Below are 24,932 nucleotides of genomic sequence, written 5' to 3'. Positions count from 1 at the left end.
ATCAATCATTTTTCCACTTCCTGAAACTGAATCTCCCTGGAGGAGTCATCAGATGCTTTCAATCTTGAAGATTGACAGGAAGTCCCTGCAGACACCAACTCTATGCAACATCAGGAGGGATCCTTGACACTAAGATTTAAAAGCCCCACTCTCAGAACAAGATTTAGAAAACTCACAGGCTAAGTTCTAGTTATCGCAGCTTCTGGAAAGGTGCAGAACATGAAGGTAAGCAAAAGTTTTATTTGAGACTTTTTAGCTATTTTATAAAAAACTGTATAGGTGTTTTTTTTAACTCTTTCATGTTTAATGTGTTTCAGAGTCAAACATTATGCCCTTAAAATATCAGATTCATTTGACTTTACAAAGAAAAAAAATCACTTATTCTCTTAAATCCTCGTTTGCGTTAAATAATTAAAATAAAATATTTCTAAATAATTTTTTTAAAGATCTCTTTATGAATTAACTATTTGATAAACTGGGGAACTCCCTTGTCCCCTACACTCTGAGTGCTAAAACAGAACATAGCAAAAAAAATAACAAAAAGGGCGGGTGGGGGGTGGTTGTAATTGTCCAGGAGCCAAGGAAAAAAGTAGAAGAAGATTCTATAGGCACAGAAATTACTTTGATCTTTTCATACAGGGATTCAAAAGTCTGGTGGTAATGACCTTGACCCTCTTCCTGGTGTTTTCTTTCATGGGAAATGGCCACAGTGCTCCACAGGTAATCACAAGCAAAAATTGGGGCTCCTCTATGCGCTGGGTACGTCCTTCCTTCCTTCTTCCCTCCCCTCTATTTCTTCCCTTTTTTTCCTTCTTTCTTCTCCTTCCTTCCCTTCCCTTTCTTTCGTTCCCTCCCCTCCCTTCTCGTTTATTTCTAATGCTGGGCTGGGCAGCAACGCCTCACTAACTGCTTTCCTCTTCTTGGGTTTTTAGAGACTCTTTGAAAGAAGGAACTGGACTCCTCAAGCTATGCTCTACCTGAAGGGTGCACGTATGTTCCAAACACTTTGCTCTTCTGACAGTGGTAAAGGGAGAGCCTTAGGGGCGCATGAATCCGTGGGACAGATGGAGACCTGCGGGGAGAGAATCCTATCGAGTCTGTTCCCATAAATAATTGAGGTCATCCTGGTCTCAGTTAATCAAGGAGAACGGTCGGGGGTGGAGGTGGGGGTTGGGTGGAGAGGATAATCAAAAATCCTCCAACCGAAACCGGAAGGTAGTTGGCTCTTGCTCAAAGGAAGATTGGGGTTTCCCAGGCACACCGCCCTGGTGAGCGAGACCGCCGCCCCCTCCGAAGCGCTGGGGGAGGCGCGCGGCTTTCCCGGTGGTCTCCTCCCTGATCCGCGCCGGCGGCCCGGAGGCCCACAGCCCCGCGCGCCCCGGGTGGGAGCACCCGGCCTCGCCGCCCGGCCTCGCCCGCTCCTGGTCCGGAAACTCCGATCGGCCGGGCCGGGCGGGCGCTGAGCCCTTGTCTCGCCTTGGCAGAGGGGCGCCGCTTCCTTTCCGACCAGAACCGGAGGAAGGACCTCTCCGACCGGCCGCCGCTCGGTGAGTGCGCGGGAGCCTCGAGGCCGCGGGCGCCAGAAGCCCGCGCGGGTCGGGAGGGCGCGCTCCGCCCCCGGGAAGGCGGGCTCCGGGGCGGCCCAAGGGAGAGCCGGCCCCGCTTAAGGACAGAGATCCGGTGGCGGGAGCCGGGGTTCAGCTCCAGACAGCGGAGGACGGGGGGAGTGGCGGGGCGGGGGTAGGGCGGAGAGGTCTGGATGGGTATGAGAGCTGTGCGCCTGCCCCTAGAAATGGGCCTCTCGTTTAACGCAGGGTCTTTACAAGATTTCCTTTAAACGCTGTTGTTACCAATGTTATTGTCACCAATGTTATTGTCATCGTCATTATTAAAATAGTGATTTGCCTAAAAACTTCAAACGCCTCTATTTTATTACTGAAAAGAGTTATCAAAAGGTTCAAAGCCAGAAATATTGAAGTGGGGGGGCCTTTAAGGATGGACCCGGAGACTCTTTCATGGTAAACTTTCCACGCCGTTGGATTAAAAAATAGCAATATCATTCATTTTGATAATCATTCAAGATTGCTGAAAATTATCAAGTCTACTCATTTTGAAAAATACCAAACACTTTTGAGCACATAGTAGGTGCTTATCAAATTTAGGTTTACCTTCTTAAAGCGGCACCTTATTTACTGTAGGAGGGTAAGGTTTGTTTTTCCCACTTCAGTTCAGTTTCAGTTCAGCTCAGTTCAGTCGCTCAGTCGTGTCCGACTCTCCGCGACCCCATGAATCACAGCACGCCAGGCCTCCCTGTCCATCACCAACTCCCGGAGTACACTCAAACTCATGTCCACAGAGTCGGTGATGCCATCCAGCCATCTCATTCTACGTCGTCCCCTTCTCCTCCCGCCCCCAACCTTTCCCAGCATCAGAGTCTTTTCCAGTGAGTCAACTCGTCGCATGAGATCCCCCAAAATCATGGTTTATGTTGAATCAGGACGGTTTGTCTTCCATCAACTTAGGTTTGAAATAGTTTCGAATATTTTTCAGATTCTCTTTCAGTCAAATAATTGCCTTATATATGGCGAACAAGGTAGATTATTTTCTCAAACTGCTTTGGAAGGAATAAGAAAGAACTAGACTCCAGGCAGTGTGTGTGTGTGTGTGTGTGTGTGTGTGTGTGACTCTTGCAACCCCACCAAGCTCCTCTGTCCATGGAATTCTCTTGCAACCCCACCAAGCTCTTCTGTCCATGGAATTCTCTTGCAACCCCACCAAGCTCCTCTGTCCATGGAATTCTCCTGCAACCCCACCAAGCTCCTCTGTCCATGGAATTCTCCAGGCAAAAATACTGGAGTGAGTTGCCATTTCCTCCTCCAGGGGATCTTCTTGACGCAGGGATCAGACTCCAGGCAGAGTCACCTCTAAACTTTTCCACTCAGGCATCCCATTTTAACCTCTGAGGGGGAAAATTCCTCCTGGGCGCTTTATCTTAATCCTCCTTGCTTTAGTGAAATTTGCTGTAGTATATAGTTTAAATTCTCTTTCATTCCCTGTCATACACAATATAACCAATTGTAAGTAATGTCCAAGGAATGTGTGAAATGTTTCAACTTGTAAAAATCAGTCTGTGCAAGGGGCTCTTTGCTGAGCAATCGAAAAGCTATTTCACAGAGAGTTCTCTAGTATTATATAGTGGAATAAGACTTATCTATATGAATATTTAGGATTCCCTGGTGACAGATGGTAAAGAATCTGCCTGCACTGCAGGAGACCAGGATTTTATCCTGGGGTCGGGAAGATGCCCAGAGAAGGGAATGGCAACCCACTCCAGTATTCTTGCCTGGGGCCTGGTGGGCTCCATGAGGTTGTGGAGTTGGACTTGACTGAGCAACTAACAGTTACTGACTTATATGAATGTTTAAATGCTAATAGAACCTGTATATGTTTTTTCATTTCTCCAGAAAGACGAAGCCCAAATTCCCAACAACTAACTCTTCCAGAGGCAGCAGCTGTACTATTGGCTTTTTTGCAGAACCCACAAGAAGGTACAAGTATAGTGAACTTTTTTAACTACAGGACAGAGAAGCTTTGAGTGCTTTGGAGATTCTGTGTTAAGTACAACAGAGTTGCTTGTATTTATTTAGATTTTTAAAAATAATTAACAGTTTCCCAGGCCATCAGAAATTCGCAGAGATGTTTATTATTTACAGACTACCATATTTCTCATTATAGTGAGTCCCAAGAATGTAAAAACATGTCCTTGATGAGATGGTGGGATTTCATGTTAATTCCATAATCCATAGCCTTTTGGAGCTTTCATTTCTCTTAGAACCCTAGAGACAAAAACTTCATTATTTTATATTTGAAAAAACTGAGGCCAAGTAATCACAAATCCAATTACTTGCTATTAAAATTTGAAGCAAATGAAATAGCTGAAAATCATTCATTTTTAACTTACAAACAGGGCAGTTTCTTACGGTTCACCCTAAGAGATATGGGCTAGTTCTGATGCTAAATGCTAAACCTGTGTGATTTGTGTTTCACTATTCAACTTCATGGATTTTCCTAATGGCTCGGTGGTTACAGAATCTGTCTGCAGTGCATGAGACACAAGGAGACTCAGGTTTGATCTCTGGGTTGGGAGGATCCCCTGTAAGAGGAAAATGGCAACCCACTCCAGTATTCTTTCCTGAAAACTCCCATGGACAGAGGAACCTGGTGGGCTATGGTCCACGGGGTCGCAAAGAGTCAGACATGACTGAACAATTGAGCATGCACACATACAGCGTTTTGCATGCCAGGATTAGGTGTGATCTTCAAATAGAGGCTCTCTGTCCATATGGCATTAAAACCACAACTTGCATTAAGGCATCTTGTAACACATTAGCCTGGACTTTGGAATATAACAGGACTGGGTTCAAATCCTGGCCTGACTGTTTTCCTATCTGGGTGGCCTTAGTGTCATTATTGATAAAAAGGAATAATGACATCCATGGGCAGAGTTGCTCTAAGAGCCAAATGAAACAAAGTATGTAATTTTTTATTAACAATAGAGGTCATCAAAGCATAATAAATAGACCTAGATGTTTTGCTCTCAAAAACTGTAATTGATGCCATATTTATGACATGATTTAAATGATAAAATGTATTAAAAAAAATACAGTGAGTAGTGTGTGCCCAGTCGTGCCTGACTCTGAGACCCCATGGACAGTAGCCGACCAGACTCCTCTGTCCATGGGATTTCCCAGGCAAGAATACTAGAGTGGGTTGTAATTGCTTCCTCCCAGGGATCTTCCTGACTGTGGGATCAAACCGGCATCTCCTGAATTAGCAGGTGATTCTTTACCACTGAGCCACCTGGAAAGCTCTCTGGTGGTCAGAGCATAAACTGCTGGCCTGCTGCTCTGACACTTGTGCTGATGAAGAAAACCCTGTGTTCACTGCCTGGTTTTGGATAGGCGATGTCTGGGAAAGGAAGAGAGCAGGAGGTTCTTTCTGGCTTCAAACTTACGACTTTGTTGTGGAAAAACAAAACAAAAACAACCCTACAAGAAGCAAATTGAAGAGGCAGGGATAAAGAGGTCTTTTGAACTCAGAGCAAGGTGGGAGTTGACTTGGTTGCGTGGAGGTTATACTACTTAATTCAGCAAATCTGCATTGATGCCTGCTAGGTGCCGGGCACTGTGGCAGATAGAGAAAAAAGCAAGTTAAACAAAAAAGCAAAAATGAGAAGGACTGCCTGCATTGGCAGGCAGATTCTTCATCATTAGTGCCACCTGGGAAGCCCAGTACATTTATTAATAATTCATTCATCCATAATAAGTTAATTACCTCCTAGGATTACCCACCATTATCATCCATACTTTACAGATGAGGAAATAGAAGCACAGAAAGATTGAGTAGCTTGCCTACTCTCAGGAGGCAGGGACATACTAGAACACGGCTGAGAAATAGGAGGTAGCTGATTCTTCATCTGAGAATTAATCACGTGGTCTACGGATTTTTAGCAGATAGGAAACATGGTAAAGGAAGATGTAACTGGTTATGGCTTATAGGCTAACCGTCAGAGCAGGAACAATAGCTACAATATGAGAACATCTACTGTGTGTCAGATATTAATGTCATCCTTGTAGCTCAGAAAACTGAAACTTTCGGGGGTGTATATCCTTTCCTAAGACTGCGCAGTTAGTAAGAAGTGATATGGGGAGTTTAACTCAGGGCTGTGGGCATCTGTAACTCTTGCCATCTCTCAAATGAATGGTGATAAGAGGAAGGCTGGAGAGGGGAGTCAATGAGAAACTAAGGCGGTCATTCGGGAGTGGAGTCATGAGAGCGGGAATGGAGGCTTGATGCTGAGGCATACCACAAGGAGAGAAGATAACACAGGGTAACTATTTACTAAAAGCATAAAACAGAATGGATAAGCAACCAGGTCCTACTGTATAGCACAGGCAGCTGTATCAAATATAGCAGAATGCTTAGTAAGAGTACAGAAATTAAAGGGGGAGGAAGATTGTGTTAGGTAGGAAGGGTCGTTAAAGAGGAGACAGATGGGGGCGTGGGAGGGAGGCTCAAGAGGGAGGGGATATATGTATACTTATAACTGATTCACACTGTACAGCAGAAACTAAAACACCATTGTAAAGCAGTTATCCTCCAATTTAAATTTTTTCAATTAAATAATAATAAAATAAATTGCAGTTCACAAATCTTTCCTTTGCCCTGCCCAGTGGTATGATTTACTGCTGCTACGCCCATTCTGAAACCTTGTTTGGAGGGAATTTGGGAAAGGAAATTAGACTGCAGAGTTAAGAGAAAGTGGATGCTTGCTGGCATGGCCTTCAGAATTCTTGCAATGAGAAGGTGAGAAATAGTTGAGTCATGGATAGAAGATGCTGCATCCAACATTTGGCATTGTTAGTGATCTTCGAAGTCAGTAGGAGGACAGCACAAGCAGAGATGAGTGGATCATGAAGTCTGAGATTTCATTGCTGGGAAGATTTGCAGAGCCAGAAAGGAAAGTGAGCTGAAAGGGAGAAAGGAGAGCTTGTTTTAAAGAGAAAGAGAAGGGAAACTTCCCTGACAGTCCAGTGTCTGAGACTTTGAGCTCCCAAGGCAGGGGGGCCTCTGGTCAGGGAACTCGATCCCACATGCCACAACTCAGACCTAGCACAGCCAAATAAATAAATAAATATTTTTTTTAAAATAAAGAGGAGGAGAAGGATATTCATTAGAAACTACAGAAGGATTTGACTCTAGGTCTCCATTTCAAGTCTTTTGGAAAAATCAAATTTTTAGTTCTTTAAGTTTCTGAAGTGGCTTGTCTCTGATGATGAAATTAGAAAACAAAATTTTATTAGTCTAAATTGATGGGAAATTTTGGATTCTTACATGATAGATTAATCAGTGTTCACCTTTTTATTTTCATTCCAAAGTCCCTAGATATGATTTGGACTGACTTTTTGCGACCCTATGGGAATTCTTCAGGCCAGGATACTGGAGTGGATAGCCTTTCCCTTTTCCAGGGGATCTTCCCAACCCAGGGATTGAAACCAGGTCTCCCACATTGCCGGCTGATTCTTTACCAGCTGAGCCACAAGGGAAGCCCTTATTTTAAGTAGTGGATTATTATTTTAATGAAGGATATACAGGGATGATTCTTTTCTTGGCTTTTTTTCCTTTCCTTTAAATACACACTACCTTATATAAAACAGATAACTAATAAAGACCTACTGTATAGAACAGAGAACTCTACTCAATACTCTGTAATGACCTATATGGGAAAAGAAGTGGATAAATGTATATGTGTAACTGATTCACTTTGCTATACAGAAGAAACTAACACTATAATAAATTTTTCAAAAGAATAAATAGAGCAGCTGATTATCTGCAGTACTTTGAAGTTTGGTAGCAATTCAGGTTAAACTAACTCAGATATTTCAACTATAATGTTGCTAACTAGGGGAAAGTGGTTTTCTCTGGAGATGGCCTTAGACAAAATGAACAGTGAAATTTTGCCTCTGGTGACTTCCTCTCCCTTCCCCATTGTCAGTTTCAGCCCTTAGACCCAGTTTTAATTCTAGGAACCTAGTGTCCTCTTAGTCTGCTACCCCCACAAGAGGTGATTCCTCCTACTCTGAAGTTTTGCAACCCCGTCCAGCTAACAAGTATCCCTTCTTTTGTCTTCCATCCACCCCAGGCCTCTAGTTCAGCTAATAAGAGAAAATGTGTTCCTTTGGCATCTTTCTTAACCAAAGTGCATTTTAACAGGAAATATAGAAGCAGTGGGACTTCCCAGGTGGTGCTAGTGTAAAGAATCTGCCAGCCAGTGCAGGAGATGTAAGAGACTTGGGTTTGATCCTTGGATCAGAAGATCCCCTGGAGGAAGTCATGGCAACCAACTCCAGTATTCTTGCCTGGAGAATCCCATGGACAGAGGAGCCTGGCAGGCTATAGTCCATAGGGTCACACAGAATCGGACATGACTAAGCGACTTAGCATGCATGCACGCATAGAAACAATACCTTGATGCGAGTGCATGGTTCTACTAGTGAATATTTTAGACACGAGGCATATTTAGAGAAAGATGTGTGGCCTTTTTGGATTTCTACTGAACACCATGTAAGTTCATTCACTGTGGAGACCCCATGTTAGATATGAATTCTCTGATGGGTCCCAACCTGAGGAAGGAAACTTTGTAACAAAATCAATCAGAATCCAGTTAGGGGGCATTCTGTAGCAGAGGGCATGAGTTGACCTAAGGTAAGGGGGGCAAATCAAATGTTTACTTCCTGAAGTTCTCTTTATCTTGTGTCTTCTTGTAAAAAAAAGGATGTGTTTATGTTATGTATTTTTTTTCCCTTACAGCTGGAGAAGAAAACTTGGATCAAACCAGATTCCTAGAAGACAGTCTGCTAAACTGGTGAAAATATACCAGATTCCATTCAATTATCATTCTATTCTTGTACATAAGCCATGTGAATAAAGCCTGTGGACCCTTTTTCCTTCATTTGTAATTTTAGGAACATGTGCAGCCAGTTTTACTCTTCCAGAAGCTAAAGTGATGCTGCGTACTTAGAACATCACTGCTTTCTTCCATGACTTCAGGTCCTATTTGGATCACCTGGTATCTTACTCTTGAATTTAACCCATTTATAGTTATTAGGTTGAAGACTCTTTAGAATGTTCCTTCTTTTTGTTGCAATACCCATCTTGATTTAATCATTCTTAGTTGTTGTTTTTTTTTTCCATTTTATTACCCACTTGCATTGTCTTAGCATTCAACAGTGAATCTCTTTCCTCACCTCCAAGGAGAGAGAGGTGGGAAGCATGGGAGGATGGGAAAGAGTGAAATGTGATTGTTAGTTTCCAGGAGAGGTGAGTTGTCAGGAAGGGAAGCAGGGGGGATGACTGGGAAGAAGCCCTGTGATCAGACACAACACTATGGTTGCTGAGGGAGGGGACCCTTGGTGAGGCAGGAGCCAGTGGAAAGTTCTACAGCAGGATGCTCCCCCTGTGCTCTCTGGGGATTTCCCTGAATTCAGTTTAGAAATGAGGATCTAAAGGTTACTGGAAAATAAGATGGAAACATACTCCACTCCTGGATATATTGTACAAAATAAATGAATCATTTTTTTAGAGCCATTTTCCTTGGCTAAGCAGATTCAAAGATTGCTTACTACGTCTAGAACTTTAGGCTTTATTTGCCCCTGGAGGAGGAAATAGCAACCCACTCCAGTGTTCTTGCCTGAGAAATCTCAGGGACAGAGGAGCTTGGCAGGCTGCAGTTCACAGGGTTGCAAAGAGTCAGACGTGACTGAGGGACTGAGCACACCTAGACTTTATTTGCATTAAAACATAACATAAAGGCACCCCAAGAATGTAAGTGCATGATACTATGCCTAGTTTATTCAGTTTTTAAAGTCAACTATAAAGTCAACAGTTTTTCAGTACTGTCTGAAAATAAAATATGCACTACCTACAGCAAGTGTAGTATATTTATTTGGAATTACAATATGACCAGCATGTTAATTATTTCTGATTTAATTGAAAGTTGTTACTGATAATTGTCATAAGTGGAAAGCATTGTCAATTCTTATTATCATCAGTATATAAGCTATTAGTGAATAGGCAAAGAATATCATTATATGAATGTCTCTGTAACTTAGAATTACAATTTTACTGTATTAAGTAAACAAAACCCTATATGTAAGATTTGTCTGTATCTCATTTCATAATTGAATAATGAAACTGTTTTCAAGTTAATGTAACACAGATCTCTAGCAAAAATTTAATATGCTAGCATTAAAAATTTCTCTGTGGCATTACAATAGATGCTTGTCATTAATTATTGTTTGATTTTAAAGTAGATTTTCTAAACAGTATAAATGTCCAGTCTATTGAAAATTATTTACTCACCTGACATAGACTTGCACATTTGAACTACTTAAATACTATGTCTATTTGCAGAATACATTTAAAGTCTATCTTACAAAGTAATCCTTCCACCTAGAACAATCTCAAGCATTTCCCACTTAAAAACTGTCCAAATGGCCAACAACTGTTAAAATATTATCAGCTCCAGTATTAGAAGTATTTTAATTTCCTGAACATTCTTCTGCTATAAAGATGTGCTCATTAATACAGTAGTTGCATAAAGACCCCTATGCCTGGTTTGCTATAACTTTCTATCTCTCCTGGAGTGTCTTTGAAATTCTCTTTATTTCTGTCTTTTCAAACCTGAAATGAATCAAGTGATCAGTGGTCAAAAATTTTCACATTGTATGACTTGTATTTTATTTACAATTTTTCAAAATTATTCAACCTTCTACTTTACTTTTTTGAAAATGTGAGTATAGTTGCTCTATCCCTGGAGAAGGGTATGGCAACCCACTTCAGTATTCTTGCCTGGAGAATCCCATGGACAGAGGAGCCTAGAAGGTTACAGTTCATGTGGTTGCAAAGAGTTGGACATAACTGAAGCGACTTAGCACGCATGCATGCATAGTTGCTTTATAATGTTGTGTTAGTTTCTGCTGTACAACAAAGTGGATCCGCTATATATGTGTGTGTATATATACATATATCCCCCCTCTCCAGCCTCCTTCCCACCGCCCCCATCCCACACCTCTAGGTCATCATATAGCAACTTCACACTAGCTATCTATTGCGCACGTGGTAATGTATATACATGAGTGCTACTCTCTCAGTTCATCCCACCTCCCTTTGAGTAACTCATCTCACTTCTCAATTCATTCCACCCTCCCCTTCCCCCTGCGCCTCCTGTTCACAAGTCCATTCTCTACATCTGTGTCTCTATTCCTGCACTCCAAATAGGTTTGTATGGCTTGTACTTTAAAATAGGGAAATATTTGCCTCCTATCTATATCCATGTCCTAAAATACCCCACTTCTAGATTGGCCTTGCAGCCACTTTCACACCATCCAGTTGCTCACGCCCTCTTTGTCTCTATATCCTTCTTCCCCTGTGGCTACATGGTCTCCAGGTGGGCTCTCAATTATCTTCTGTTTCCCTGGGCTTCCCCAGTGGATGTCTTCTCTCCCCCAACCCCCACATCACCATGGTGATCCTTAGCAAGGAGAGAAGGAGATAGGTCCTAACAGGTTACCTCCAAGTAGCATTTCTTCTTTACCTGCTGATGAGAAATAAGTCTATATCCTACCAACCCTGAGTTACATTATTTTACCTTGGCCTCAGGAGAAAGGGCAATTGGGAATGCAACTTGCTGGCTTCATCTTACTGAACTATAAAATCCTTAAGGAAATGTTCATGTCCAATTTGATTTGATCCTTACAACCACAATGTGAAATGGGCAACTGTGTCTCCCACATTACTGCAGAGAAATTTAGTCTCCCCCTAAGACGTCTCTTTGAATATCTTCAAGTATACACTTAACCAATCCCTCTTCTGAGACCTCCTGAAAAGCTATTTGAATAGCACTTGTACTATTGTATATTCCCATCTGTATATGTAAAGCCAGCTCTATTCACCCTTCTTCCTGCCATAGAAGGAAGGGTCGTACAATGCATAAAAAAAAAACATCTTGCTGTAAGCAGGTCAAGCACACAATTTTCTATAGTTCCTGACCTCCAGTTTATGGATACATAAATTTTTTTTTCCTTTTTTTTTTGTTTGGCCTCGTCCCATGGCATGTGGGAATTTTGTTCCCTAACCAGGTATTGAACCCACACCCCCTGCATTGGAAGCATGGAGTCTTAACAACTGGACCACCAGGGAAATCCCATACATTCTTTATTTTTTCTTCTTTTATACATACATTGTTTAAGAGCATCAATTTTTTAATCTCTGTTTCTTTCATTAAAATCATGTATCAGGCGCTCTGATAGGCACAGAGTCATCTAATGATCCCATTGGTTGTTCCTCACTGAGCTTTGTCAAACTTGGGAAAATGACAACTAAACACTGAGTTTTGTCAGTCTTGGGGAAAGAACAACTAAACACTGAGCTTTGTCAGTTTTGGGGAAATGACAACTAAGTGCCTGGAGCTAGGGGTTGGAGTCAGATGGCAGCAGCTGTCTGAACAGAGGATCAAATAAATGCAGGGTAGAAATTGATTGCTACACATGCCACTGGAAGCCAAGTGTTTGCAAATCAGTCTTTTCCCATGACTATTTGTACTCATTCTAATCAGAAAACTATTCTTTCATTTTAAAGAAAAAACTTGAATTTTGAAGTTTTATATTAAGAAGTTATAGCTTCTATAGAGTTCATACTTTCAACCACTTACCAATCAAGAGGATCACTTGAATACTCACATCACAACATCACATCACTTTACTAGGGATATATTTTCATGATTATTGCAAGAGTGAAACCCATATTTATCATGAGCTCTTTCTGGTGCTTCAGCAAATGAGTATTTGAATTGTAATACAAATCTATTTCATATTTTGTTTTTCTAATCTCCTCTGCAAAGCTTTCTAAACTGCTCTGCAGATGCTGAGTTAGTTGGAATCCTTGGGCATTTTTTAAGGAGTAGGCTTTAGGTAACTTATTTTCCTTCCCTACAAACCTCTAAGTGAGGGAGTTTGCCATGATCTTCCATTTTGGTCTGAGATGTTGCTGATATCGGTCATTCTTCTACTCTCCTCTAATGGTGGAGCAATAGGAGAGCTGGTATTCAGTTTCCACTGGTCCTGCATGATCTGATTCCAGCTTGAGCTTTATCCAGCCCAGCATTTCTCATGATGTACTCTGCATATAAGTTAAATAAGCAGGGTGACAATATACAGCCTTGACATACTCCTTTCCCTATTTGGAACCAATCTGTTGTTCCATGTCCAGTTCTAACTGTTTCTTCTTGACCTGTATACAGATATCTCAGGAGGCAGGTCATATGGCTTGGTATTCCATCTCTTTAATAATTTTCCACAGTTTGTTGTGATCCACACAGTCAAAGGCTTTGGTGTAGTCAATAAAGCAGAAGTAGATGATTCTCTGAAACTTGCTTTTTTGGTGATCCAACAGATATCGGCAATTTGATCTCTGGTTCCTCTGCCTTTTCTAAATCCAGCTTGAACATCTGGAAGTTCTTCTTTTAACTTACTTAACTTATATGCAGAGTGCATCATGAGAAATGCTGGGCTAGATGAAGCACAAGCTGGAATCAAGATTGCTGGGAGAAATATCAATAACCTCAGATACACAGATAACACCACCCTTATGGCAGAAAGTGAAGAACTAAAGAGATCTTGATGAAAGTGAAAGAAGAGAGTGAAAAAGTTGGCTTAAAGTTCAACTTTCAGAAAACTAAGATTATGGCATATGGTCCCATCACTTCATGGTAAATGGATGGGGAAACAATAGATACAGTGACAGACTTTATCTTTTCGGGCTCCAAAATCACTGCGATGGTGAGTGCAGCCATGAAATTAAAAGACACTTGCTCCTTGGAAGAAAGTTATGACCAACCTAGACAGCATATTAAAAAGCAGAGACATTACCAACAAAGGTCCATCTAGTCAAAGCTATGGTCCAGTAGTCATGTATGGATGTGAGAGTTGGACTATAAAGAAAGCTGAGCGCTGAAGAATTGATGCTTTTGAACTGTGGTGTTGGAGAAGACTCTTGAGAGTCCCTTGGACTGCAAGGAGATCCAACCAGTCCATCCTAAAGGAAATCATCCCGAATATTCATTGGAAGGACTGATGCTGAAGCTGAAATTCCAATACTTTGGCCACCTGATGCGAAGAGCTGACTCATTGGAAAAGACCCTGATGCTGAGAAAGATTGAAGGCAGGAGGAGAAGGGGTCAATAGAGGATGAGATGGTTGGATGGCATCGCTGACTCAATGGACATGAGTTTGAGTAAGCTCCAGGAGTTGGTGATGGATTGGGAAGCCTGGTGTGCTGCACTCCATGAGGTCGCAAAGAGTCGGACACGACTGAGCAACTGAACTGAACTGCACGATCTGATACACTGCCATTGTTTCTTTTCCTTTTTAAAAACTCACAGGTTATTTATTTGTTTACTTTTGGCTGTGCTGGGTCATGGCTGCTGCACACAGGCTTTCTCTAGCAGCAGCAAGTGGGGACTGCTCTTCTTTGTGGGGCGTGGACTTCTCCTCGCAGTGGTTCCCTTTGTTGTGGAGCACGGGCTCGAGGGCGCTTGGACTTCAGTAACGGTGGCCCATGGGCTTAGTTATGCTGTGGCATGTGGAATCTCCCAGACCAGAGATCAAACCCATGTCCCCTGCATTGGCAGGAGGGTTCTCAACCACTCTCAACCATTCTCAAACAGGGACCACCAAAGAAGTCCCTGTTTCTCTTCTTTGATCGCCATCAACAACCCAAAATTGAGCAGACCTAAAGAGAACCTCTACAGACCTGGGCCGACCAATAAGCCAACCACGGCTTTCTCTGTTATCGAAAAATAATCCACAGGTGAATGTGGGGTTTTGATTGTTTTTTGCCAATTTAGGTTTAACTACATTCAAACATTAATATGTTTAACCACAACCATTCAACAATGTCTCAGAGACACTGTCCTTATTAGACTATTTTCTTTTGCTAATATTTTTTAAAGATAGTTTTAAATGTTATCCTTTATAAGGCACTATTTTATAGTAAGTGTTTTTGAACATATTATTTAAATGCCTAAAATAATTTTAAACAAGACATTATCAATGAAGTTAAAGTTTAAATATTGATACATTTATTCATATGGATTTAACTATTTATCCTCTATGGAAGACTAACCAAATTTTCAAAAAGACTTTCTTTTTACATAATAGAAAAAACTGATATAGTCAGGTGGCACAGGACAGATGATAACATCTTCCCACCATTAATTTGAGAAGTGACCTTGTACATATGCATTAACACAGCAAGATCTGGATTTTGGATAGCTATTGTCTTATGGAATTTGATTGTCTGCAAAAGTAACCTTAAATTCATGGTTCTGATTCATGTGAAAAATAAAAATAATCACTCAAGTCCAAATTATTTGAAATATGAAGGTAGAACACATTCATGGCTAAGGTCAAGATCCCTTGGGAATGGGATGGCAGACTTGTTTAGCAGACGCTAGGTTAAAGCGTCTGGCTCCAATGCGGGAGACCCGGGTTTGATCCCTGGGTCGGGAAGATCCCCTGGAGAAGGAAACGGTAACCCACTCCAGTATTCTTGCCTGGAGAATCCCATGGACGGAGAAGCCTGGTAGGCTACAGTCCACGGGGTCAAAAAGAGTCGGACACGACTGAGCAAACTGAACGGGAACGGAAACAAGCTAAAAAGACTTGTTTATAGCAGCTGTATAAACACTAATCAAAGGGTTATGGTGATGATAATTTAAAAATCAACATTAGGAAATGAAAATTCTTACCGCTTAAAGTAACCATTTTTAAAAACACTTCCAGCCTTCTTCCTATAATTAACACTCTTCCTTATGACCTAAATTGACTGGAGAAAAGGAATTGGGGAAAATAACTGGAATTTCATTATAAATTACAAAATTGCCATTCACTTAACCTCCTCCACTTTTTAGGCAGAGAATAAATTCCATTGTAATACTGACAGGAAGACAGTGAAACGCGTGGCATTTCCAATTCTATCAATGATCATTCTTACTACGTTCTCACTAAGTTGGCCAGTTGGACCAGAGCAGAATTCAATTCTTGTATTCTCCGTGCTGCTTCTTCTTCCCGCGAGGAACGTGACTCAGAGAAAACCGCGACTTGATATTTAACCGGTCCCTTTCAGCCTCTTCTTCCTCGTCGTATCTCTCATCCTCATTGTCATCCTCCGCATCGCTGCTCTGAGGACTGGAGGCCTGAGATCCCGAAGGAGAAGGTGGTACCGAGGACGGCCTGGGATACTTAAACCCTTCTGTCTGCCAAAGCCAAAAATAAGACATAAAACATCAGAACGACTTCTTGATTTTTCAGTGAGGTAAACACTTGACATGTGCTTTTAATAAAATCACAGTTGGATATTTTTTGTGGTCTGTTCAGGGGCTATTAATTTTTATTCAATTTGACTCTGGTACCACCAAGTTCAAGAGAGATTCGTTAAACAAATAGCTTCATTTTACTGAGCACTGAAATGTGCCAGGTGCTATGTTTATGTGTGATCTTATTTAATCTCCAACCAATCTGTTCCTACCATTTACAGAAGAAAATTGAGGGTCCAAGAGGGTCCAAATGATTTGCTCAAGGTCATACAGCAAATGGTAGAGCAAAGATTGGTTCCAGAAGACCTGAATATTTTCAGAGCCTCTACAGACCTGGGCCAACTAATAGGCCAGTCAAGATGTTCACTGCCATCTAAGTGTAACAATTCTCAACTCTGGAAAAAACTAATCCATGGGTGAATGTGGGGGTTTTTTGGTCAGTTTAAGTTTCAGTTCAGTTCAGTTCAGTCGCTCAGTCGTGTCCGACTCTTTGCGACCCCATGAATCACAGCACACCAGGCCTCCCTGTCCATCACCAACTCCTGGAGTTCACTCAAACTCATGTCCATCGAGTCGGTGATGCCATCCAGCCATCTCATTCTCTGTCGTCCCCGTCTCCTCCCACCCCCAATCCCTCCCAGCATCAGAGTCTTTTCCAGTGAGTCAACTTGTCGTATTTAAAACATAGTGCTCCAGTCTGCTGCTGCTAAGTCACTTCCGTCGTGTCCGACTCTGTGTGACCCCATAGATGGAAGCTCACCAGGCTCCCCTGTCCCTGGGATCCTCCAGGCAAGAACACTGGAGTGGGTTGCCATTTCCTTCTCCAGTCTATGGGGTCGCAAACAGTCGGACACGACTGAGCGACTGAGCTGAACTGAAAACATTAATACGTTTAACCACAATCATTCAGCAATGTCTCAGAGACACTGTCCTTATTATAATTAAGTAGGCTATTTTCTTTTTGATAATATTTTAGGATTATTTTTGGGATGATCTGGCTGTGACTACCCAAGAGCCTTTAATATCTACTGCCATGATAGCTTGTTGAGATTATCAGTCTCTATTTCATCCTTCAGATTTACTCAGTCAAACTGCAGAACATGGGCAGCCTGGATATCCATGGACAACCACCATTAGAAAGATTCCTGGAAGCCAGGTCACTTCCTCAACCTCAAAATTCCACCAGTTCCATTTATTTTAGTTAATGAGCATTTATCACTAGGTTTTAATCAATTGCCCTTCTACCTAAGATGCACTGAGATAACTCATTGGATAAACAGACACTGAGCACCACCTATAGGACAGACACCCTAATGCCACTGCGGAAACAAAGATGAAAAACATGATGCTTCATCAATCAGGAAAACAAATGTAACAGCACTTGTCATTATGAATTTCAACATTTTTAGACAGTCATATATGTACAATCACTTCAAGACTCTGATACTTTACCTGAAAGCAATACAAAGCAAGAGAAAAAAAAAGAGCTGAGTCCTATATTTAGCATAGGATTTCAATACTTATTTAGTTGAATTAGTTGAATAAATGGATGAATATAGCTGAATTATCATGCAGGTCAGTGACCACCTCTAAATAATCTAAGCAAGTCACTCTGAGGACATGGACATGGGAACTGAAATTTGTATACTGAGGGATTTATGAAGCCCTTTCATTTTCTCTATTAGCAAATTTTACCTCAGGTTAGCTTTCTAGATCTGGTTCTCAAACACCAAATAAAGGTGAATATAAGGTATTGGAAAAAATTGTTTATGGTAAAAATGACTCCTGATTGAAAAACTACATTTGGAGTATCTATAAATACTTGACGAAGATCTCTAGCTTTTAGAAATCCTTGAATCTGATAAATCTTATAATTAATTGCTCACAATCCTTGCAGAGACCACAGAAGATTATCAATGAAGATTGACACAAGATGTTGGCTCTTGTGGGGCATGGAACTACTAAGCTAAAATAGATCTCATGGTCAACGGCACAGGTTTCATTTTTTTGCACCTAAGTGTTCACCTGGTGGGGAGGGGAAAGAGAAGTTTAGCTCTTGGACCGCTGTGTAGAGTGCTATAAGGACTTATTCCACTGAAGAGAAATGTCTGATACTGCTCTACTTAGAGCTGTGTTTCCTTCTAAGTAAATGTGATGACAAGCAGTCTAGTCTAGTCTCATGAATATAAATGTCTAAGGTGACTTTAGAGGAAGACTCCCTGGTGGGCATGGCTGAATGGAACAGAAATGGTCATCCAGGCCAATTTCTTCTATGGTGCTTGAAGCCTCTCTATTATTCTTGCCGAGTCATCAACCAATATTTAAACATCTTGAATAGCAAATTCACTTCTGATGAAAGTAGGCCAGTTTACTTTTCGGCCTCTCTCAAAAGAACAGATGTTTCAGAGAAGTTTCAGGCACCAGAGCAGAGAGTTTTCATTTGAAAGTGCTTCTCCAGTGACACAAAGTAGCTGACTGCTGATCCTAGGTCTGCTGCTGCTGCTGCTAAGTCGCTTCGGTCGTGTCCGATTCCGTGCGATCCCACAGCCCGGCTGCCCCATCCCTGGGATTCTCCAGGCAAGAACACTGAAGTGGGTTGCCATTTCCTTCTCCAAGAGATCCTAGGTATAGGCTAACTGAATTGAGGGTTTAGAGATGGTCTGACTTGTCAGTTTCTCTACTTGTTTCGTGGCAACACTATGAAAAAGTACAATAATTTGTGAATTTAGCTACTTTCAAATAAAAGTACTTACTACACATAAACCGTTTAGCTTTCAAAGCAAATAAACAATACATAAACTATTTACCGTTGGTGGTGATGTGGGTTCCATGTGGAATTTTTCTGGAAAGGCTCTGCTTAATGTCAGGTGCCTGGCATGCTGGTAGTACTGTGATAGAAGATCAATCCATGGTTAAAAAAACACTTATAGTTATATATTTATATCTCAGTGGCCAAAGTATTATATAAAAACCTTAGTATCCCACTTTTGAATATATATATTTTAAAGTGGCAGACTTCAGTCATCCTAAACTTAAGAATCAAAAAACCATGACATTGCTGTGTAATACTGGGAACTCAACCTGAAACTCTGTGACAACCCAGAGGGATGAGATACGGGGGTGGGAGGAAGGTCAAGAGGAGGGGATATATGTTTACTTATGGCCGATTCACATTTTATGGCAGAAAGCACCACAACATTCTAAAGCAATTATCCTCCAATTAAAAATAATTTTTAAAATATGGTAATTTATAAGTTTATTATTTTTCACTGAATAAGTAAATAAATATTACCAAACATTTGAAGGGAAAGCCATCCTTCTAAGTAAATGAACTCTTACTTGATCTCTGAATTGAGCACAAAGGTGACTGAAAACACTGGTTTTATTCTACAGAGAAGCAGTATGGTGTGGAAAAAAGCTGGGGCCTGAATAATCAGACAAACTGGATTTAAATCGTGCTTCAGATAGTAAGAAAGAAACATAACTTTTAAGTGCCTCATCACCCTACTTTCATTATAAAATGAAGACAGTGAAATTAATCCTCCAGGTAATAAGCGTGACTGTCAGCATTAGTGGGTGCGTGTCCTCAGCTGACGGCTGCATCTGTCATTCGTCAGCCACAGTTCAGCAGTATATAAGCAGTTACATTACATGAAGGCAAAGTCCATTTAGTTTTTATTAAATCATCCAGTGCTAAGGTGTATGAACATCTATCTGAGTATTTATGAACTTACTGCAGAATAGAAAGGAGGTATTTTCTGTACCTGTCATTTTGAGAAACAAGATTATTCCTACTCCCCATTGTAGTTGAGAAATGTGATCATGTTATCTCTTAGAGTGAAACAAAACAGGGACTTTCTTCTTGATGTTTTCCTCATCTTCATGAAACAATATCTGTAATGCATCAAGTTAAGCCCTAGCAATAGAATAATTAGTAAGATCATGGCTAGATATCTCTGAACTGGCTGTTCTGGTCTCAAACTAAATATGCAGAATTGGAATTAGGACTTTGCAAACTCACATCAAGTTAAAACTAGTCATAGTAAGTATGTGAGAACATCAGTGAGCTCTTAACAATGATGATACAGATTGACCTTAGAGATGGCAACTCAAATTAGATCTTTTATAGTCCAGGGGGGATTTTTATAGGGGTCCTCTGTGTAGATCACAGACTTGCTTACTCTGCCTAAATATCTCCAGTCCAGAAGATCTGAGAGCCTCTCCGTTCGATTCCTTTGAATAATCCTCTGGCGGCGTGACTGTTTGCAAAATCCATAGAGAAACTGAGTCAGCTGATTGCAAGAATCATCGGGTGAGCAGAACCGCCTGTCAACGATGTAAATTCCTGAGGGACACAAACGCCAGAGCACAGGTAAAGGTAAGGCTAACCTTGGAGCATTTCCACTCCTGTTCCTTAGGATCCATCATGGACCTCAAGCTTATCCACTCCCTGACTCCCCTACTGCTTCTGCTTCATCTTTTCCCTTCCAAGATTGTATTTCTCCTGTGATTTCCTTCTAGTAACTCACAACTGTCACTAACACACAGCCAACCAAATGAATGTTGCCATAAAAAAACCGGCATAAGGGGGCCACCCCAGATCAGTGGTCATCCTTGGGGCTGCTGGCTAACCAGAGTCTCCAGGGTAAGGACTGAATCTCAGTGCTTTTCAAGTTCCCCAGTGTCCCCACTGTGCACCATGGAGGTGAGACTACCGCTGTCACCCAAGGAAAGACAACGGTGACAATGAGACTCTGAAAGACTAGAGAATCAGCAGAGCATCCAGCCTATTCTAATTTTTCTTGCTGCTAGGCAACATGAACATAGAGATGGTGACACCATCTGCCATCTTAAATGTTAATTTTGATAACTCTGTAGTTGGAACTTACAAAATAATTATGCTGACCAATACACGTACTCTAAAACAATTGTTATCATAATATCACTTCCAAGTAATAGAAGACCAAACCAGTTCAGAAAAATAAAAAGGTGAAAAGACAAAATTTGTCCAAGTTTAGCACTCCTTTTGGAGAAAGGGATGGCTACCTACTCCAATATCCTTACCTAGAGAATCTCATGGACAGAGGAACCTGGTGGGGTACAGTCATTGGGGTCGCAAAGAGTTGGACATGACTGAGCAACTAACACTTTCACTTTCACACTTTGTAGTTTGACTTTTAGGCAATATATTCAATATTTATATCATCTTTATCTTTTCTATGGACCATATAAACTTTTAATCAACCAAGAAGTATAAATATTAATTGGGGTTTCCCTACTGACTCAGCAGTAAAGAATCTGCCTGCAGTGCCAGAGACCCAGGTTTTATCCCTGGGTCAAGAAAATCCCATGGAGGAGGGCATGGGAATCCACTCCAGTATTCTTGCCTGGAGAATCTCATGGACAGAGGAGCCTGGCGGGGTATAGTCCATAGGGTCACAGAGTTCAACGCAACTTAGTAACTAAACAACAAAAAAACAATCATCATCGGGATAGTGTTAGAGTTGGGCTCTGTAAAGACCCTGTGCTTTGTTTGGTGGGTTGGGTTCATGATGAAAAGCCTCACCGTATGCAGTGGGATCAGCCACATGCTCCTGCATGAAACAGCCAAAGCCAGAGAGATTGGTAGTCACACTGGGGATGCCCATCACAGTACATTCAGCTGCCAAGGAAAACAGAAAAAGGCTTGGCTTCAGACCAGCAATTATACCCTCTTATTTTGGTCTCCAAAATCACTGTGGATGCTGATTGCAGCCATGAAATTAAAAGACGCTTACTCCTTGGAAGGAAAGTTATGACCAAACTAGATAGTATATTAAAAAGCAGAGACATTACTTTGCCAACCAAGATCCGTCTAGTCAAGGCTATGGTTTTTCCCGTGGTCATGTATGGATGTGAGAGTTGGACTGTGAAGGCTGATCACCAAAGAACTGATGCTTTTGAACTGTGGTGCTGGAGAAGACTCTTGAGAGTCCCTTGGACTGCATGGAGATCCAACCAGTCCATTCTAAAGGAGATCAATCCTGGGTGTTCATTGGAAGGACTGATGCTAAAGCTGAAACTCCAATACTTTGGCCACCTCATGCAATGAGTTGACTCACTGGAAAAGACTCTGATGCTGGGAAGAACTGGGGGCGGGAGAAGAAGGGGACGACAGAGCATGAGATGGCTGGATGGCATCACCGACTCCATGGACATGAGTTTGAGTGAACTCCGGGAGCTGGTTATGGACAGGGAGGCCTGGCGTGCTGTGATTCATGGGTCACAAAGAGTTGGACGCGACTGATATATCCAGAGAAGGAAAAAGCTCCAGTCCTAATAACAGCAATGTTTGTTTTGTGCCAGGCACAGTACTAAGCTCCTTACATGCATGAACAAATTTAATCTTCTGTAAGGCTATCAATATCCCCATCTTACAGATGAAGACACTGAGGCCCAGGGAGGTTAAATAGCTTGCCCAGCTTCACAAAGCCAGGGGATGTGGTGGAGCTGGGATTTGTAGCCAGGTGCCCAGCCCCAGAGCTGCTCAGAACTCCTACCTTACACCTCCTACCTTACACTGCTTCTCTCAGTCCAGCTGCCTTTCTTTTGGTCTGTTCTGGGAGAGACTGGGGGCGGGAGGAGACGGGGACGACAGAGAATGAGATGGCTGGATGGCATCACCGACTCGATGAACATGAGTTTGAGTGAACTCCGGGAGTTGGTGATGGACAGGGAGGCCTGGTGTGCTGTGATTCATGGAGTCGCAAAGAGTCGGACACGACTGAGCGACTGAACTGAACTGAACTGAACTGAAGCTTGTGTCTCTAAATATATCGCAAGTTTATGCAGTAAGCCAACTCATTGGGAAAAGACCCTGATGCTGAGAAAGACTGAGAGCAGGAGGAAAAGCGGATGTCAGGAAGACGGTAGGATGGCATTACCAACTCAATGGACATGAGTTTGAGCCAGCTCCAGGAGATGGTGAAGGACAGGGAGGCCTGGCGTGCTGCAGTCCATGGGTCACAAAGGAAGACGACTGAGCGACTGAACAACAAAATACATTATGGACAAGACCAGTCCCTCCCCTCATTTTCATCTCTTTTGCCAGCAACCTCTTCCACTTTCTCGGGTACTCAGTGAAAGCATGGTTTATTTCAGTCCTCCATCAGCTTTTAGTCAAAACCTTTTCTCCAGATAGTCTCAGATGTTACCACACTCAAGGAAGATTGAACTGTTAACACGAAATTTATATTTAATTATGGAATTTTTCTTGGTTGATTAGTGGGGTTGGGTGGATAAAAGGAATTTCCTCGTGACCCATGTACTCCTATTCTGCAAGTATTTCCCCTTGGTTTGGCTCCAGAGAGAAGTGGTTTTCAAATTTGGGGGAAGATGGAAGAGCAGAGGAAGTTGAATCAGGGATTATTGACTCATTTGAGAATGTGATGTAACCCTAGAACTCCTCCCCCCCAAAAATTTGCCTACAATTCTATGAAACTTCACAGATCCTTAGTTTTATTATATACTCTTTTTACACACAAATAATAAAATTTCAGGCACCTTTGTAAGCACCGTATGTGTCCACTGAGTGAAATTAATGAAGTCAATGTTTATCTTCACTGGGTTTTCTCAAAACATAAAACACAGATTTTAATACTTTCCACAGTGAGAGTTAGCACCACATAAAGCAATTTTTCTAAAAAATTATCTAATATGTTAATACCAAACTTATACCACCAGAGTTTCTGCTATTTCTGTAATTGAAGTTAGGAAAGGAGGGGCCAACTTCTTTCAGTTAATTTAAAACAGAATGACTCATTCACTATTTGGCATGTATTTCTCACACCCCCTTTTCCATCTACTTATCTTTTATAACACCTTTGCTGGCCTTTGTCTTAACAAACTAGATATAGCTCTTCTATCATTTCAGGTTAAGTTAAGTTTACCTTTGTGTTATAATATGATATTCTGGTGGGAAATAAGTTAGATAACCTTCTCTTTATCCAGTATAAATGACTTCCACATTCCCATTGTCACTCATGTTTTGGTTTTGTACATTTTTGTCCTCCATATTTACAGTTGAAAATTATCTTACTTACTAGAAAGAATAAGAGTAACAAAATTGCCAGTTCATCAAGTGAATTGTTTCAATGTATCTCAAAAGATAGTTACTTTATTAGAAACAATTTAAGATAACTATGTGGACATTTTACAAGAAAGAAGATATTGCCTTCAGGAAAGTGGAATTTGTGCCCAAAACAACTTATAGAACTACAAGAGAGAACTGGAGGAGTCAGATTAGTAACTTTACTATGTCATGTTTCAAGAATGGGTAATTCTTTATCAATCTTTCCCCAAACGTTCTAATGGTTTTACAGCAGCTCGCAAATTATTCTTGCTGGAGCCTAAGACAATAAAAAAGGAACTTTATCAAAAGATGCAGAGCCTTGTCACTCCTATTGTAAAGATTATAGTATCCTATTTATATAGAATTTAAAATTCTATACTTAAATTCTGGGGTCAGAATGCAAAGATTAGAAAAACCTTCCTCATAATTCAGCCTATGACCGCTCTCACCCTAACTGTTGCTGCCCCCTACTTAGACCATGATGACACTGAGATGCAGAAGGCAAAATGTGTTCATTATAAATAAAAATGTTTTCTGAGCATTTTATTTTCAATTATAAATAGAATTATAGCTGTACTGGAAGGACAATCTCTGATTACCAAGAAGATGGAAAAGTCATCAATGTCTTCTTTGCATTGGTATATAAAGTAATTGTTTCCTTTTTAATTAGGCATTTCACTACAAATACAAATTGACGGCTCCTGATGCCTTTGACAACCAAGTGAGTAGGATACAGAAAAGAAAAAAAGACAGTGGATCTGAGAATCCACCACGTGTGGAGAAAAAGGGGGTGGGGCAGGTGTAGGGTCTGAATGGAATTACATCATTGGCATAATGCCTACCACCAAACTGACATTCTATCTTTACCTCTTTTTTGAGAGACAAGGG

General features: G+C 41.3%; 2 protein-coding genes across 2 annotated transcripts in view; one reads left to right on the top strand and one right to left on the bottom strand.

Annotated features, from left to right (window-relative positions):
• The first annotated feature begins 69 nt into the window (after positions 1–69).
• Positions 70–9,820, top strand: SPX (spexin hormone). The gene is made up of 6 exons (XM_055395119.2): positions 70–225; positions 640–720; positions 933–990; positions 1,485–1,547; positions 3,465–3,548; positions 8,371–9,820. Exons 1-6 carry the CDS (start codon positions 220–222, stop codon positions 8,427–8,429), a joined length of 351 nt encoding a protein of 116 aa, XP_055251094.1. The 5' UTR covers positions 70–219; the 3' UTR covers positions 8,430–9,820.
• A 5,732-nt stretch (positions 9,821–15,552) lies between these two features.
• GYS2 (glycogen synthase 2) overlaps positions 15,553–24,932 on the bottom strand; it is a 55,500-nt gene continuing 46,120 nt past the window's right edge. Inside the window, exons 13-16 of the mRNA XM_055395650.2 lie at positions 21,501–21,596; positions 20,116–20,279; positions 18,742–18,822; positions 15,553–15,874 (exon numbers count right to left, since the gene is read on the bottom strand). Coding sequence (XP_055251625.2) covers positions 15,653–15,874; positions 18,742–18,822; positions 20,116–20,279; positions 21,501–21,596 — 563 coding nt within the window. The 3' untranslated portion in view covers positions 15,553–15,652. The remainder of the gene's footprint in view (positions 15,875–18,741; positions 18,823–20,115; positions 20,280–21,500; positions 21,597–24,932) is intronic.

The sequence above is a fragment of the Moschus berezovskii genome, chromosome 6, assembly GCF_049115385.1.
Source record: "Moschus berezovskii isolate FMDL1 chromosome 6, NW_MosBer_1.0, whole genome shotgun sequence".
In the NCBI taxonomy this organism is placed as follows: Eukaryota; Metazoa; Chordata; class Mammalia; order Artiodactyla; family Moschidae; genus Moschus; species Moschus berezovskii.
Note: the sequence above shows the minus strand (reverse complement) of the source record. Positions and strands in the feature narration are given on the sequence as shown.